The sequence below is a fragment of the Equus przewalskii genome, chromosome 21, assembly GCF_037783145.1.
Source record: "Equus przewalskii isolate Varuska chromosome 21, EquPr2, whole genome shotgun sequence".
Classification (NCBI taxonomy): domain Eukaryota; kingdom Metazoa; phylum Chordata; class Mammalia; order Perissodactyla; family Equidae; genus Equus; species Equus przewalskii.
Genome location: NC_091851.1, coordinates 39,266,187 through 39,282,373, shown reverse-complemented (window position 1 = coordinate 39,282,373; position 16,187 = coordinate 39,266,187). Strand labels below are relative to the sequence as shown.

The following is a 16,187-nucleotide window of genomic DNA, read 5'->3' as shown; positions in this document are numbered from 1 at the left end:
AGGAACTTGCTCCTCTCACAGTTTCGAAGTTGTGTATTCTGTGTGTGCACGTGCATCGCCAACCCTCCCCAGCCCGTGCTTGGGTGTACAGGGATTGTGAATACGTGCGTGCCAGTGTGCGTGTGCACATGTGGGAGACAGGGCACCACATTGTTCCTGGCAAACCACACTTGGCATGCCAAGGCGACTGGGCACACGGAATGCAATTGCAGGCACCAAAGACAGCTGGCACGGGAGATGCTTCCACTGTGCCCTGCATAGGGGTCTCCCGAGGGAAAACCAAATGCCCCTTTAAACTCAACACCACCGTGGTCCTAGGGACAGACCTGAAGTGTGCCTGCAGATGGGTGGGGCCATTAAATAGCGAATAGAAATATTGGCATGGTAAGAAAATCCTGAACTTGCTGTGCAGCATTGGGTCGAGGCCCTGGGAAAATCTGAAGATCTGAAAGAGGTGTGTTCAGTTTTATCTGAAGTGGGATGATGGAAAGTATTTCAGGAATAAACAAACCCAGGGTGAGCTCTGCTCACTCCCAGACCCAAACTCTCTGCTTTCTACTTGGATTAGAATTTCTGCTTGACCACATTGCAACTGTGTGGTCTTGGACAAGTGACTTAACCTCTCTGTGCGTAGGTTTCCACATCTGTAAAATGGGCCAATAATAAGGTCTCCCTTAAAGGCGGTTGTGAGATTCTGGGAGGTAACCCACATAAAGCATCTAAACAGTGTCATGGTCATAGTCGACCCTTGGTAAATATTAGCTGCAAATCCTGTTATATTAAAGACACAAAACGTAACTTATGTGGACATAGAAACTGCGTTTCACGGCCAGAATTCTTTGAAGAGATGCAGTACTTTAGGCCTCTCGAGGTACTTTTTAACATATTGGAGCTTCACAGGGACACAGGTTGGGCGAAGATCATGGCTTATGGAGCCTCGATTTACTCATCTGCAAAAGGGAGGAATGACGGTGCATATAGAAGCATTGTCTCCTTCAGGACAGAAAGGAGTGAGGCTCAGAGAGGTGCAGCGACTGGCGAACTGTTATCCAGCAGGAAGTGGTGGCACCCAGCCTCTCACCATATACCCTGCTGTCTCGGAGACTCCCTAACGTGGTCATAATTTTCTATACCATTTGACAGATAAGGAAACTGAGGTGGACCAGACCTTGGTGCTGGGCTCTATTCCCAACACCACGTGGTTCCTTGATGTGTCCTGGAGGGGGTAAGAGAGAAGTCGGGGGGGATGTGGGAGGTATGAGCATCCTTGTTAAAGATGGGGAAACTGAGGCAGCAGCTGGTTTGTCCCAAGTGTAGGCTGAATCAGGGAGGGCTCCTTGTCTTGTCTTGCCTCAGGGGAATGAAAGCACAGTGTTTCCCTTCCCACTAGAGGAGGAAAAGTGCCCAGACAGCGGGGGCTCTTAAGCCACACATTCTGTGCACACTGGCGGAGACCCTCCAGGGCCCCTCCTCCTGGCCACGCCCCTCCCGGGCAGCCAGAGGGCCCCTCCTCCAGCAGGCCCCCCCAGTCTCTTATTTTTCCTTCTCTTCCCAGAACTTCAGAGAGAATCGCTTGTTTTCACAGGTGTTCCTCCAACTACCTTTATTAAAAACTTTCCTTAGTTGGGTGGTAAGCCCCCTGAGGACAGGGGCCAGGGCTCCTATTTCTGTGAGTCTCCGATGGGTCCCAGGTGACATTTCTAGACCTAAGAAGTCAACAGCTTGAGATCTGAGTGAGAGGTTCCGGTCCTGGATCGGCCACTTGCTGGCTGCATGACCTTGTGCAAGTAACTTCACTTTCCTGTGCCTCAGTTTCCCCATGTGTAAAAGAATGATAATAATGTTATCTGGAGTAATAGTTAATATCTTTAACAACTGAGTATCAACCCATAACAGCAGGACCAGGGTCCCAAGAGAGGGCCCTGCTGGGCCAGGCTTTAACCCTTTATTTGCTGAATTCTGGGGAGGGTCCCAGGGCAGCAGAGGCCCTCGGAGGAGGGGACAACAGCAGTTATTTACGAATCTATGGAGAGTTTCAATCTTTTAATAAATAGTGTGACCCTCAAAGTACCCACTTAATAAGTAATTGTTGTCATTATTATTGGATAACTCATTAATTCAACATTTACCGCCACCCCCCAACAATTCCTGAGCGCTTTCTCGTGCATTTTCCCGTTGGATCGCTCACACTTACTACATAAATGAGCGAGGATTTCTCACCTTACCTGGAAGGAGCCAGGCAGCTTCCTCTTTCTGTTCCCTTGGCTGGAACAGAAATGGGAGACTCTCTGGCTGTGGCCTGGGGGCCTCCTCTGGGCTCACCGGCTGCCCCTCCCATGCTGCCGCATCCTGTGTGGACCACACGGGGGCAGCTGTCCTGCTTTGTCCGTGTCCTCCTCCAGATGTGGGCTCCGGGTAGCAGAAACCACAGCTGCCTTGTTCACCCCTGTGGCCCCAGGGCCTAGGACACTGCCTGGCACTTAGGTAGGTGCTCAGGACATTTTTTCTTAAATGGATGGCCCACTGAGTGTGTGAATGAATGAATGATGCTCAATAGGAGTGACTTGTTAAGGTCACAGCATTAAGACACAAACTCTGACGTATCGTGCCATCTTTTCGACAATGACAGTGGCCTTTGACTTCCATGTTTTCCCATCTGGGGCTAGTGACCTAAGCAGGATTCCTCCTGGGTCGTCCGACAGACACACACATCCATGCTGTTGTCTGGAATGAACCCGCCCCCAATAACAACAGTAAACAACAAACGAACCACAACAGTGATGATGATGACAGCAGCCACCACTCACTGAGCGCCACCTATGTGCCAGGCACCATCCTAAAGGAGTGCCAGGTGCCACCTGGGTAATCTTCACGCCACCCTGATAGTTATTACCGCCCTCTAGCACAGCGACGGCTAGTCATGCCCCCAGGGTCGCATGGCTAGCTCGCTGAGCTTGGACTCAAACCCACTCCACCGTGTTGCTCCCCGCTGGGCTGAATAGTCCCAACCATCAGGTGGTCTGTCTTCCCTAAGTGGACACATATGATTTGGCCATGCACTTTACAGATAGTATCTCAGGGGGTTCTCCAGTATAACCTGAGAGGTTGGTATTTATCATGACGCCCCTTTTAGAGAGGAGAAAACTAAGACCGAGCGTGGTCAAGGCCTTTCAAGGGCAGAACCAGACCCTGCCAGTGCCCAAAGCTCGGTGTTTAAGGGTCCCCGCTTCTGTCTCTCCTGCTTCCTGCAGCAGGACTCCCAGCCGGACAGGGAGCTGGAGAGGAGGGCTGCAGCCCCCAGAGGAGCCAGCCCACCATCACGGTTGTGGCGGCGGGGGGGGGGGCGGGGAGCGTCTCCTCTCCTCCACCTTGCCTTTCTGGGCCACCCAGCAACTTCTGGCAGCCATTCCCTCCCTTCCTGGTTCTCTCCAGCACCGTGGACCTGCACAGGGCCCCGTTTCTTCAAAGCCTCTCTCGGTGGCCAGGGCCCAGCTGGGCGCTTCTCTGGCCTGACCCTCCAGGGCTTCCTTCCCAGCACAGTCGCTCCTTTCGGAGCTGGTCTACACTGGCTCCACTCCCTTGTTTGTCTTTCCCCATCTTCCCACCTGAGGTTCCTTCCCCTTTTTCACATCTTTCTTCAAGGCCCAGCTCATTCCCATCTCTTAGAAGCCCTCTGGACCACTTATTTTGTTTTCGTCAACATTTTTGCAGCATCTACTATGTGCTAGTTACCATCCCAGATGCTGGGGACAGGGTAACAAGACGGACAGTCTGTCTTCGCGAGGCAAACACGGGGCAGGTGGCCCAGGAAGGCACACCCGAGATGATTGCAAGTGCTGGTGAACGCTGGAGACCAAAAGAGGAGTGTAGAGCTGCGAATGACTCTGTACATGCGTGTGTAGTGTGTGGGCGTGTTAGTTTCCTGTGGCCGCCATCACAAATTACCACAAACCGGGTGCTTTCAAACAACAGAAATCTACTCTCTCACAGTTCTGAGACTGAAAGTCTGAAGTCAAGGTGTCAGCAGGCCAGGCTCTCTCCGAGGACTCTAGGCCTCCCTAGGGCCGTCCTGGTCTCTTCCAGCTTCTGGGGGCTCCTGCAATCCTTGGCTTGTAGGCGCTTCCCTCCTCTGCCTCTGTCTTCACTCGGCCTGCTTCCCTGTGTGTTTGTGTGTTCTCTCCTCTTCTTATAAGGACTCCAGTCATTGGATCAGAGCCCTTAGCTCCAACATGGCCTCGTCTTAACTTGACGACATCTGCAAAGACCCTATTTCTAAATAAGGTCACAGTCGCGGGTACCTGGGGTTAGGACTTGAATGTAATTTTGGAGGAGAGACACAATTCGATCCACAGCAGTAGGGATTGCTCGTTCAGGCCAGATGGTCTCCTTCCTGTCTAAGAGAGATCTTGTCCATGGACCTCTGAATGGCGCGGGGTCTGCCTGTGAACTGTCTGGGGGAGGAGCTCACAGGCCGAAGGAGCAGTGAGGGCAAAGGCCTGGAGGAGAGACGGGTGTCCCGGATGCTGGATGTGCAGACGGTTGCCGGGGACGCTGGATGCATAGACGGGTGCCCGGGAGGCTCAATGAGCAGCAAGAAGACCAGTGTGGCTGGAACAGAAAGTACAGGACAAGTGTGATAGGAGGCAAGATCACGGAGGCGAGCCAGGGAGGATCTCCTGAGCAGTTTGAAGTTCATTCTTAGGATAATAGGGAGGCACTGGGGAAGTTTTAAGCAGCAAAGGGTGTGGCCTCATTAATCTTTTCAGAGGATCATATTGACCATTAAGGGGAGAACAGCCTCTAGCCAGGTAACAGTGGATGCTCCAGTGCAGATGGGAGGCTGCGATGGTGGCCTGGGTGGGAGATGGTGGGGGTTGGGACCAGTGCAGGGCAGGGAGGTGGGGATAAGTGGCACCTCCCAGTCCACAGAGCCTTCTCCTTTGTGATTCTCAAACCGTGTTCCCTTGAGCCCTGGGGTTCTGCAGGGATGGTCCCTGTCTTTGGCACCTGAGGGGAGAGGCCATTAATTTTGTGAATAGTATGAGCCACTTCAGACGTGTCTTCCTCCCGGCGCAGCCTGGATTCCCCACGCCAGCTCCTCCTTCAGCCTCTGCTATCACTGGGAGTCATAAGACTTTTTTCAGTGTTTCATCTTGGTCCAAAAAACGTCCCTTAGCAAATCCACCCTTAGCTAATAGCCCAGGCACGGCGTGACTCAGTAATGAGCATCAGACCGTGTGGGACGGGACCATTGCCGTGGTGGCACGTGTGACTGTAAAAGTCACATCACAGCCTACTCCATGCCTTCGTTTCTTTAGCTGAAAAGTGGGGGTCATACTAATCCTCACCCATGGGGGCGGTGCTCGGGGTTCAAAGATCGTGGCTGTGATGCTCTCGGCATATGTAAAGTGGTCAGTGCATGTTAGCTGCCACTTTTGCTATTATTTTACTATTTTAAATTCAAGTTATTACTTTCCTTCAGCCTAATAGCCTTCAAGAGTCCTTCCTGAAGGGATAAATCCTTTTTTTTTAACCAAATCTGGGGACTTTTCAGTGGGTTCTGGAAGACCTGCTTCAGTCACTCAGTGACTCCAGAGGCGTGTGTGGCGGATCTAGACGCAAGGCACCGGCTGGGTGGCATGCAGAAAATCCAGGATGGATGAGATGCACTCGTTTGCATTTGAAAGTCAGCTACAGGTTTTTTTTTTTTCTTTTGTAAAGTAGACACAATCCTCTGTGAAGCCATTTACGTGCTAAGGAAGGAAAAGTTTAGGTGAAGGCTGGTGATTGTGTTGACAGGAATGAAAGAGAGAGAGGGCAGGGGCAGGTGCATGTGCTTTTTAGGGGGATGTGCTCCGGGGTGTGCTTGTGCTGAAGGGGCCACTGATGGACGGTGGCTTTGAAGTCCCTGAAGTCAGCTTGCTTGTCTTCATCACCCCCTGACTTCAAAGATTATGAATCGACACAGGTGTTGGAGTCTTCAGACTACGGCACGGGAGAGAATGGAGGTGGGAAACACGACCTGAGGGGTGTGGATGTCAAGGAACACAGCCTGGGTGACAGAAGGGTGACAGTGGCGAGAGGGGAAGAGGTGGATGGTTGAGAAAGAGTTGGGGGGGGGTTGGGCAAAGACTAAGCCGCGCTCCCTCCTCTCACCATACAATCCTCTGCCGCCGCCCTCAAGGCTCTGATTCAGTAGACGATGACACTTCTCTGAAAAGAGGGGCGGTGGCATCTCCTGCTTAATTAAAGGCAAGGACAGTCATTTAAGGGGAGGCAGAGTTTGCTGACCATGCTCCCCTGTTAAATATCAGTTCCATCAGAGAGGAATGTGCTACAAAGCCAGGAGAGAAGTGGAGAAACAAAGCAGGCCAAAGTAGGTGAGCGGGGAGCAGGTGGAAGGTCTCGGGAGCCTGGAGACCAGGGTCCCAGCCCACGTGCTCACAGGGGACGACGCGGGCAGCTGGGTGGGGGCTGTGGGGACCTGAGAGCAACAGAGTCCTCCGAAGGGGCTGGCCTCCACGCAGCCCCAGCTGACTGGTCCCTCTGGGAATATGGAGCCACTGTGGCCAGATCCTCCCATTTTTTAGGAGATATTGGAAATCTGGATATTTAGATGACATTTTCCAATTAAAAAATGTTGGTTCAGATTTAAAAGAAATTACTAGGCAGGCCAAACATAATATGTTTAGAGCCACTGCAAACCTGGGACTTCTGCTGCTGTCACACGGGCGTCTTCTTACACCCCACATCTTGATTTGGAGTCAGCTGAAACCAGTTTGGTAGAACTGGTTCTCCTAGAAGGTTCACGGTCGATGCCTGCCCACGGGGCGGCTGATTTCAACGAACTGCCTTTTGCCACAATCTCGTCTTGGAGAATCATCTTCTCACAGCAGAGAAGTCCTGTTCAGGCTTTGAAAGATGATGTAGATGGTAGATTGGAGTGAAAGTTATGTTTGAAACTGCCTTGTTGTTCCCCCAATTCATAGGAGCTCGTTCCTGAAAATGGCTTTGGGGGGAGGCAAAATGTAAGGGCGCCCAAAAATCAGTAATCAAGATGAATAATATGTTAATGTAGTATTTTAAAAATCAAAATGAACCCAAAAAGTCCATGATGAACCAAAGATAAAAATAAAAATTTTAACTAAAGACAGGATCAGTATTACTCATTTTTCCTTTGGCTTCGGGCTCTGATCTAGTCTTTATGAGGATTGTAAGAGTTTGCTCACCATGGATTTTTTTTTGCATTCATTTTGATTTTTAAAGACATTTCATGAAAATATAATTTATTTATTACTGAGTTTGTTGGTGCCCTCTTGAATTTTGCTCCCTGTGCCTCACTTGAGTTCCAGCCTTCGGGAGTCAAATGTGTCCACGTATAAATTATAATATTATAATAATCTATAAATTGTCACATCGAGGGTGAGAATCCCAGGATGTGCTTAAATTGAAGGGCGATTGTTTCTGGAATCTGGTAAAGGATGTTCCTGCTTTTCGGATTAGACTTAAAACCGTTTCAGTGCCTCTATTTTATAGTCAGTGTTGTATGACAATGGGGGTCGTCCAGCTGTGGGGCTGGTGATGAGAATTTCTGACCTTCGTTGTGTGCTGCCATCAGGACTGCCCACATCACGTGCAGGGCCGGGTGCAAAATGAAAATGTGCAGCCCCTTGTTCCAAGATTACTAAGAATTTTAAGACAGTGACAGCAGAGCATTCAAACAGATGCAGGGTCCTTCTGAGCGCAGGGCCCTGTGTGACTGCACAGGTCGTACCCCCAGAAAGATGGCCCTGGCTGCCACTCAGGGGAGCGTCTAAGAATCCTGAATATTAGAGCTGGAATGGGGACTCAGGTATTAGCCAATTCACTCTCCCCATTTTACAGATGGAGAAACTGAGGTACAGAGAGACCCGTTGATTTGCTTAAAGATCAGAGTGAGTTAGAAGAAGACCTCAGATTGCATCCAGGGCCTCCTGATTCTGTGGTGTTCTTTCTTGTACCACAAGGTCACCCCAACCTTGGGCAACATCTGTGTTTTCATGCCTATGGGTGCCACTGACCCTCAGGAGGTCAGCTTGGAAGGGGGTGTGATTGGGTTCACGTCCACCAGTCTTGTTAGAATGGTCCCAAGAACATATCTTCTGTACCAGGATATATTTTCTAGAACAGTCTTTTTTTTCTCTTCCTTAAAAAAAAACCATGTACAGGCAGAATTTCCCTGAAGCCACTGAGTCAGAAGAAATGTTGTTTATATAAAAATGATTACAGGTATTATAACCACGCTAGAGGTTGGGCTGCCAATTGTGCAAAACACTGACTTTCCGGATGTCCCTGACGAGTCCCATTAAACCGAGGAGACAGGGACTCAGGTCCTCTCCATGCGACCTGACGTGCTGATGGATGTCTGGGGCGGGCACTCTGTGGGCGCGGTCCTGTCGTTCCTCGCTCTCTTTTAGTGAGTGTCTACCATGTGCTAGGTTTATTCTAGGACGTGGGGATACAGCCAGCGATGCCAGATAAAAATACAGGATGCCCAGTTAACTTCAAATTTCAGACAAACAATGAATAATTCTTTAGTTTAAATATGTCCCATGCAATATTTAGGACATCTTTGTACTAAAAAAGCATTCACTGTTTTTTCCGAAGTTCAAGTTTAACTGGCTGTCCTGTATTTTTATTTGCTAACTCTGACAACCGTAGATACACCAGTGAACAAGGCAGACAAATGTCCTTGCCCCTGTGGGGCTCACATGCAAGTGAGGGGAACAGGCAAGAAACAGATGAACAAATATAGAGATGAATAGAATATACCACAGAGGTAAGGGCTATGAAGAACAGAAAGCAGGGTGCAAGGACAGAGAATGCCAGGGGATGCTGTTTTTATTGGGATGGTCATGGAAGGGCTCTCTGAGGAGGTGATGTGTGAGCTGAGGCATGAACAAAGCGAAGGAGTGGCCAGGCAAATATCAGTGGGAACAGTAGGTGCAAAGGCCCTGAGGTTGGGTTGTGCTTGGCATTTTCAAGGAACAGGTGGATGATTAGGGTGGCAGAAGGGAGTGAGAGAAGAGGAGAATGGCAGGAGATGATATCGAAAGAAAGCTGGAGTGGAAGCAACCTATCTAGGGCCTTGTAGGGCAAGGTGTTTGTATTTAATTCTAAACTTAATGGGAAGTCACAGGAGGCCTTAAGAGATGTATATTTTGAAAGGACCCCTCTGGCTGCTTTGTGTAAGGGCAAAAGTGGGCGTGGTGCCACGAGGAAGGAGGAACTATGGTCCTCCAGGTGAGAGATGATGCGGGCCGGGATCACTGGGGTGGGAGGAAGGGCGTGAAGTTGGTGAGAAATGATTGAATTGGGGTTGCATCTTGAAGATGGAGCTGCCTGGACTTGCTGAGGGTTTGCATGGGGCCAGGGGACGAGCAGAGGAATCAGGACTCCTCCTTGGCTTGCGGTCGGAGAACTGTGACTGTGATGGCTGCGTATCCGAGCTGGGAAGACTGGGAGACGAGCCATTGGGAGGATGACAGGGCGTGGTTTGGACTTGTTCACTCTGAGATGCCTGCTGGACACCCAGATGAGGGAGACGTTGGGTGGATGGGGGGTTATACGAACCCAGATTTCAGGGGAGAGGTCCAAGCTGCAGATGAAAACGAGCTTTATACCAGAAGGGGGAAAGGAGGGCAGAGCTGTGGGTGATGGGTCCCTCCAGGGCCAACTTGAAGGGGCCTCAGGGCTCAGAGCCACCCGGGGGGTTAAGGAGGCCCAGGGGTCAGTGTTTCTCAGATATTTGTACTCAAGTTGAGCCAAGTTATTCTGTGTTTTAAGAGGTAGCTAGAAGAGAAAAAGAGAGAGCTCAAGGATGGCCCGAAGGGTGAGAGTATGGATCTTTCATATGCTTCCATTTTTTTCCATCTCCACTACCATCACCGTAGCCCTGTTATCTCTTGCCTGGTTCACTGCCAGAACCTCCTGATTGGTCTTCTTGCTTCAACCCTTGCCCCCTGCAGTTTCTTCTCCACACAGAACCCACAGCAATTGTTTAAAAACTCAAATATGATCTTGTCACGCACTGCCTGATACTCTTCAGTTGTTTCCTGTTGCTCCTAGATCCAAAATTCTTCCCATGGTCTCCCAGGCCCCACTTACCCCCAGCCTTACCTCACACCATCTTCTTGTCCATTCCCGAGCACCTGCTACTCCAGTCTTCCTTCAGTTCCTCCAATACTTTACACTTCCTACTGCCACAGGGCCTTTGCACATACATTCCCATCTAGTTGTTAGCTCTTTTTCTCGCTATTTCCTGGCTAACTTCTACTCAACCTTCTGGTCTCAGCTTAGACATCACCTTCCCAGTGAGGGCTTCTCTGAATTCCCTATCTACGTCAGGTTCCCTTGACACGAGCTCTGTAGCCTCTTCCCCTTTGCTTTTACGGCCTGTATCTCAGTTGGTAATTATGCACTGGGGTAAATGCTTGTTGAAGCGAGCTGAATTTCTGGGCCAGGGTCAGATGGCACCGAGGTGTGCTAGAAGTCTCAAACTCTCAGTGGCTTCTCTAGCTTCCCATTGCACTTTGTTGGAGAGGCTGGAGAAAAACAGAAAGGCCCAGGCCTCCACGAGGAGGTCGGCTGCAGGACAGAGAGAAGGTTGACAGAGCTGCACCATGCAGGCCTGCATCCACCCCTCACCACCCCCCCCCCCCCCCCGGGCGGCCTCTGAATGCGTAAAGGTCATGCATTCTGCTCCTAGCCCTTGCTCCTAGGAGCGCAAATTATTTATTTTGGAAATGAAAATATGCCTCCCCCACCCCCGCCAAGCACACCTCCACCCTTCATGGTGGCCCTTAGAGAAGAAAACCCTCTCACTTCCCACTGTTCCAGCCGAAACCCTGTTACGGGTCAGGGCCAAGTGAGAACCCCTTCCCTTTAAGAGCCTGATTGCTTTGGTGCAGATTCCAAATCCTAGAAGCTTTAAAAATACACCCACTGTTCAGAGGAACAACAACTTAGGTGGTTAGAATCTTATTTAGAATTTCCTCAACTATTCTTCCTAAGGCTGAAGTTTTTGTAGCACTTGCTCAGTTGTAAAGTGATCTTCCCTTGATTATCTTATCTTATTATTGGATATCTCAAGAGGATGTCAGTTGGGGCTAAGAATTATGTTCTTGCCCTAACAATTGGGCAGCTAGAGTAAGCCCGAGGGAGGAGGGCCCTTAAAGAAAAATGTAAGGATCTTATATACGTAAAGAGAGTCAAATTCTTTTATCCATCCATTCATCCACCATTCATCCATCCAAACATCTACTCTTCATCCATCCACCCAAATATCCCCTTTTGCATCCATCTATCCATCCATCCAACCATTTATCTATCTATCCATCTACCCAAACATCCACTCTTCATCCATCCATCCATCCATCCATCAAAACATCCACTCTCCCATCCATCCATCCAAATATCCCCTCTTGCATCCTTCTCTCCATCCATCCAACCATTTATCTGTCTATCCATCCATCTAAACTTCCACTCATCCATCCATCCATCCATCCATCCATCCATCCATCCATTTATCCATCCATATATCCACATGTCCACTGTACATAAAGCTGTGGATGAGGCAATCATGACCCCTGCCTTAGGGGATCTCATAGGCTAGTGGAGATAAAATTCTCTGATTGGCCAAGCCTGGGTCATTTGTTCACTTCATTGCCAGGAGAGGGGGGAACAACTGGGTTGATAATTCTGCTAAGATTGTATCAAGGGCAGTTTTCCAAAGGAACACACTGGGGTGCTGTTATCAGAAGAACCAGGGAAAGATTCCGGGTAGGAAAAATCAACAGATGTCCACTAGATTAGAGGCATTTAATCATTATGGGTGGGGGGATGCGAAAGGACGTGTGAGGGTGACGCCAGCCTTTCTCCTTTTCTACAGCACCAGGGCAGGCTGGTTCCTTTGTTTATCCCTCACCAAATGTCAGGGTCTGGACTTGGGGTCCCGTCATAAGAACCCAAGAGCGCCCATCTCCTTCTAGACACTTGGCTATATGTGTCCTAGCCTGGGTCATCTCCCCTCTTTCATCAAAATTTGCCAGCCATCCCCTAAGATGCTTATTGGATATACCCCTATAGCTGTGCTTAAGGTTAGGAAACAAAGAAGAGGATTCCTGTATGCTCCAACAACCAGAAAGTGCTTCCCAAGGCTCTGAAAGTTGGTGAGTCCTGAGCCAGGCCCAGGACCCTAGAATGGAGCTTGAGTAGAAATCAGTGGTTCTCAATCTTGGCTAGACATTGGAAGCATCGAGGGGGCTTCTGCAAAATACTGACGCCCAGGCCCCACCCTCAATCATTCTGATTATGACTGGTCTCCAGTGGGGCCCAGCCCCTTGAAGTTTTTACCAGCTCTAGGTGAGTCTAATGCATAGCCTGGGTTAAGAACCTCTGGTCGAAGTGCAATTTGGAAAACCCTTCTCATGCTGTGCCTCTTTGCTTTCAGGATATAAGCACGATGAGAGTAGAGACCATGTCCTGTTGATGGCTGCATCCCCAAGATCTGTAGCAGTGCCAGGTACCTGGCAGGCGCTCAGTAAATATTTGTGGAATGAATGATGATTGATAGCTTTGCACAAATCCCTGAATGGAGCTGAGATGGCTGCCCCTGAGGAGTGTACCTTCTCCGTACTTCCGGCACATGGGGAAGGATTCGGGCCAGTCCCCACTGAGTCAAGCTGTGCCGCTCCCACCTACTCTTCTGACCCGGTGCTTCTCAACACTGGCTGCATTTTAGATGATCTGAGGTCGTTAAAAAAAATAGCTTTGGATGTTCTGGTCCAGTGGTTTGGACTGAAGGTGAGATTGAAGCCTGGGCATAGGCATTTAAAAATGCGTCCCAGGTGGTTCTGAGGGGCTGGAAGGGTTGAAGATCACTGTTCTCATCTCCTTTCCTCCCTCTGTGAGTCTGTTTTCTGACTTCAGCTAACTTGGTCCAAGACATCTGGGAGTGTGGGCGGCAGTACTGGGTTCTTAGGTGGTGTTCTCCAAATGTACCTGTTCGTAACATGCACGTTGGCTGCTGGCTTAAGAGTACACCTTGCTGGGCCTCTACTCCAGATCTGTGGAATCAGAAGCGTCAGCGAGGGGCCTGGGAATCTGTGTTTTTAACAAGCATCCAGGTGTGCTTGTTGCCTGCCAGCCGCTCCACCTGACCTGCTCGCCTTGCTCTGCCTCCGGCACACTGAGCTCCCTCTGGCTTTTGCTGTCTTCTGGTTCCCACTGCCCGAATAGTCTTCCCTCACACCAATCAGATTCCTCCAAATGTCAGCTTCCCAGAGAGGCCCTACCTGACCGTGGAGGGGACTGGAGCTTCCCCAGCCCCCAGCCCTTACCCCCTGCCTGCGGAGAGTTCTCTCCTGACACCCTCCAGGGATGATCTTTGTTCCCTTATCTGCTTCATGCTTCCCCCGGCCCAGGGTCTGAGCTCCCAGGGCAGAAGTGTCTGGTTCACGCTGGGTCCCCAGCACCTGGCAGGTGACAGGATGGGTGGCCAAGGAGTTTAGATGTCAGGGTGGGACTTGTGCTTTCAGAGTATCTGTGATTCCTTCCCAGGTCCTGGGAAACTGAGTCCAGGCATAGGCAGGTGACTGAACTGTAGGTGACAAAAATGCCACAGCTGTGGGCACAGAGAGGCACCTGCAGACACAGGTCTGCCATAGAAGGGAGTGGGTGCGCCCCCTCTCCCCTTAGAGACAAAGCAGGAAAGGCTGGCATCAGCAGCCACGCAGGGCAAAACTCCCAGTGGCAGCAGCTGTCCTGTCTAGATCCTGGGTCCCGCGGGGCGACAGCGCTCACGGTGGGGAGGGTGGCAGGCAGCGCCTGGCGGTGGCCCCGGCCGGTTGCTAAGCGCGGTGGCCGGCCAGTGCGGCCAGGGCCGGCGGGCGGCCTCTTTCCTCCCGGGCGCCGGCCAGCCCCGGCCGCCCGCCCTCCCCCAGGTCCCCGGGTGGCGGCCCCGCCCCCGCCGGCCTGGCCGCCCTGTCCCCGCCTCCCCTCCCCGCGCTGCAACAGGTGCCTCCCGGAGCAGGAAGCTCGCGCCGCCGCAGCCGCCGCCGCTCAGCTCCCCGGGCGCGTCCAGGACCCGCTGCGCCAGGCGCGCCATCCCCGGACCCGGCGTGCGTCCCCACGAGGACGGTGACCCCGCCGCTCGACCCACCTCTCCGCCCCGCTCCCTGCCGCCGTGGCCGCCCCCGGCGAGGGGCCCGGAGAAAGCCGAGCCCGCCCTCGCCCCCGGCCCCGCAGCCCTCCCGCCGCTCTGCGCGCCATGGACGCCCCGGAGCCGCAGCCCGAGCCCGACGGCGGGGACGCCCCAGGCCACGAGCCCGGGGGCAGCCCCCAAGACGAGTTCGACTTCTCCATGCTCTTCGATTATGTCTATTTGAATCCCATTGAAGGTCGGTGGAGGGTCCCCCCGGGCCTGGCCCCCGAGCCTGGGCTGGGGCTTGGGCCTGGGGAGTGGGCGCGGGGCGCCTCTTTGCTGCAGAGGTCGCGCTTCCTGGGGGGCCTGGCGGGGGATGCCTCTCCCCAGGTGAGAGGGAGGCATAAGGCGTCAGGGACTGCTGCCACCCTTAGGGGGCGGTAGCTCACTCTTGCCCCATGGGGCGTCAGTTTCCAGTTACGTGTGACTTCTCCCTGAGGGTCGCCGGGAGCAAAGCCGAAGGTGCGGGGGCTCAGCTGGCCTCTTGACTGCTGCTGGGTCGTCAGAGGGCAACGGAAGTGATTGATGTGACTTTGGAGGGAGGAGATGAGGAGGCCAAAGAAGGGAGTTCAGTGGGGACGGGGCTGGTGCAAAAAGAGGTTGCTCTGAACCTCATTATCGTGGCAGGAAGCCGGTCCTCCTCCCCTGGGCACCACTGCGTGTGGCTGCGTTTGTTGGGGACTTGGTGTTGAAACTAAGGAAGAGGTTGTCTGCCTCTCACGCTGGAGCGTGGTTTGATTTCACCGTTAGGAGGCCGGCCCATTTCCTCCCTGGGTTCTGCTGCTGCGTGTGCAAAAGCACACCAAATGGATCCGTCTGAGCTTTCTTAGGTGATCTGGTACCCGGCAGTCCTAATGGATGTGAGGGGTTGGGGAGCAGCAACTGGGGGTGGACTCAGAAAGAAGCGGGCTGTTCCCGCGTAAATGACCTGTCAGCCTGTGCCTTCAAGCGCCCTCTGCCCCTGGGGGCTGGGGACCTGGGACTTCCCCAGACTGGGCTGTCCCTTCACGTGTGTAACGTCACAAGGAGGAGGAGGAGGAGGTCATACACTCAACCTCACTGTATTTTTCTGGTTAGCAGGCTGTCTTGGAAAAAAAACAAAAAACCCAACCAGGCTTCCTGATTTTGACAGCCCAGCCTAGCCAATGCTTGCTGAGGCCCCAGGGACAGGCCTGGTGGTAACTTCCAGATGCACTGGGGCTTGGCTGCGTCGCAGGGCAGGAAGGGGCTGTGCTCGCTGGTCTGCGTAGGAGGCCTTTTCACAGATGCTCAGATCCCCCGGGGGCTCGCCCATTGCCAGAGATGCTGTGTTAGGCAGGTGAATGAGACGTTCTAACTTTCCTTCGGTCTACGTCTTCTCTGGCCGCCCTCGGTGAGGGCCTTGTCTTGACTTTGGGGACCCGGTCCACTTGCATACAAAGGGAAGATGGTAATTAGTCATTATTCTGTACTTTGGCTGGAGATGGAAATAATTAGCCAGCCAAAGACACCAGGCTTCTCGAGTTGCAATCTGGAGGCCATCCTTTGCTTTGAAAAGATGCAATTAAGAATCTGCAAACGGTCCATCTAGCATCAGTGGTCTTTCTGTTCGTTCAGATTAAAGTCATGTTTTGCGGAGAACGAATGCACCCCTCCCAGAGTCACAGTCAGCTCACTTTTTTTTTTTCCGCAGGGGGGAGATTTCCGGGGAAATAGTTTCCAAGCCAAATCTGATGGGAGGTGCTTTTTATAGTTTTTCTTGGCATGTGGTGCTTGGTGGCTACCAGATGAGTGTCTAAAGGACCACAGTGAAAGCCCGGGAATCTGTTTTTTTCTTCTTTTTTTTTAAATAAACTTTATTTTTTGCAACAGTTTTAGATTTACAGAAAAGTTGTAGAGACAATACAGATTTCCCATATACCCGCGCCCAGTTCCCCATATTATAACATCTTACAGTAGTGTGGTA

The 16,187-nt window shown here is 51.8% G+C and overlaps 1 protein-coding gene across 7 annotated transcripts in view; it reads left to right on the top strand.

The window, feature by feature from the left end:
- NFATC2 (nuclear factor of activated T cells 2) overlaps positions 1–16,187 on the top strand; it is a 158,389-nt gene that overhangs the window by 1,823 nt on the left and 140,379 nt on the right. For 2 of the 7 annotated variants that reach the window (XM_070589468.1, XM_070589463.1), the window contains exon 1: positions 14,087–14,438. The exons of 3 other annotated variants lie outside the window; for them this stretch is intronic. Coding sequence is in view for 3 of the 4 variants with exons in the window: in XM_070589463.1 (XP_070445564.1) it covers positions 14,309–14,438 (130 nt within the window). In the remaining variant the exon portion in view is untranslated. Of the gene's footprint in view, positions 1–14,083; positions 14,439–16,187 lie in introns of those variants that run through there. 2 more of the 7 variants (XM_070589464.1, XM_008526160.2) reach the window with 2 other exon arrangements.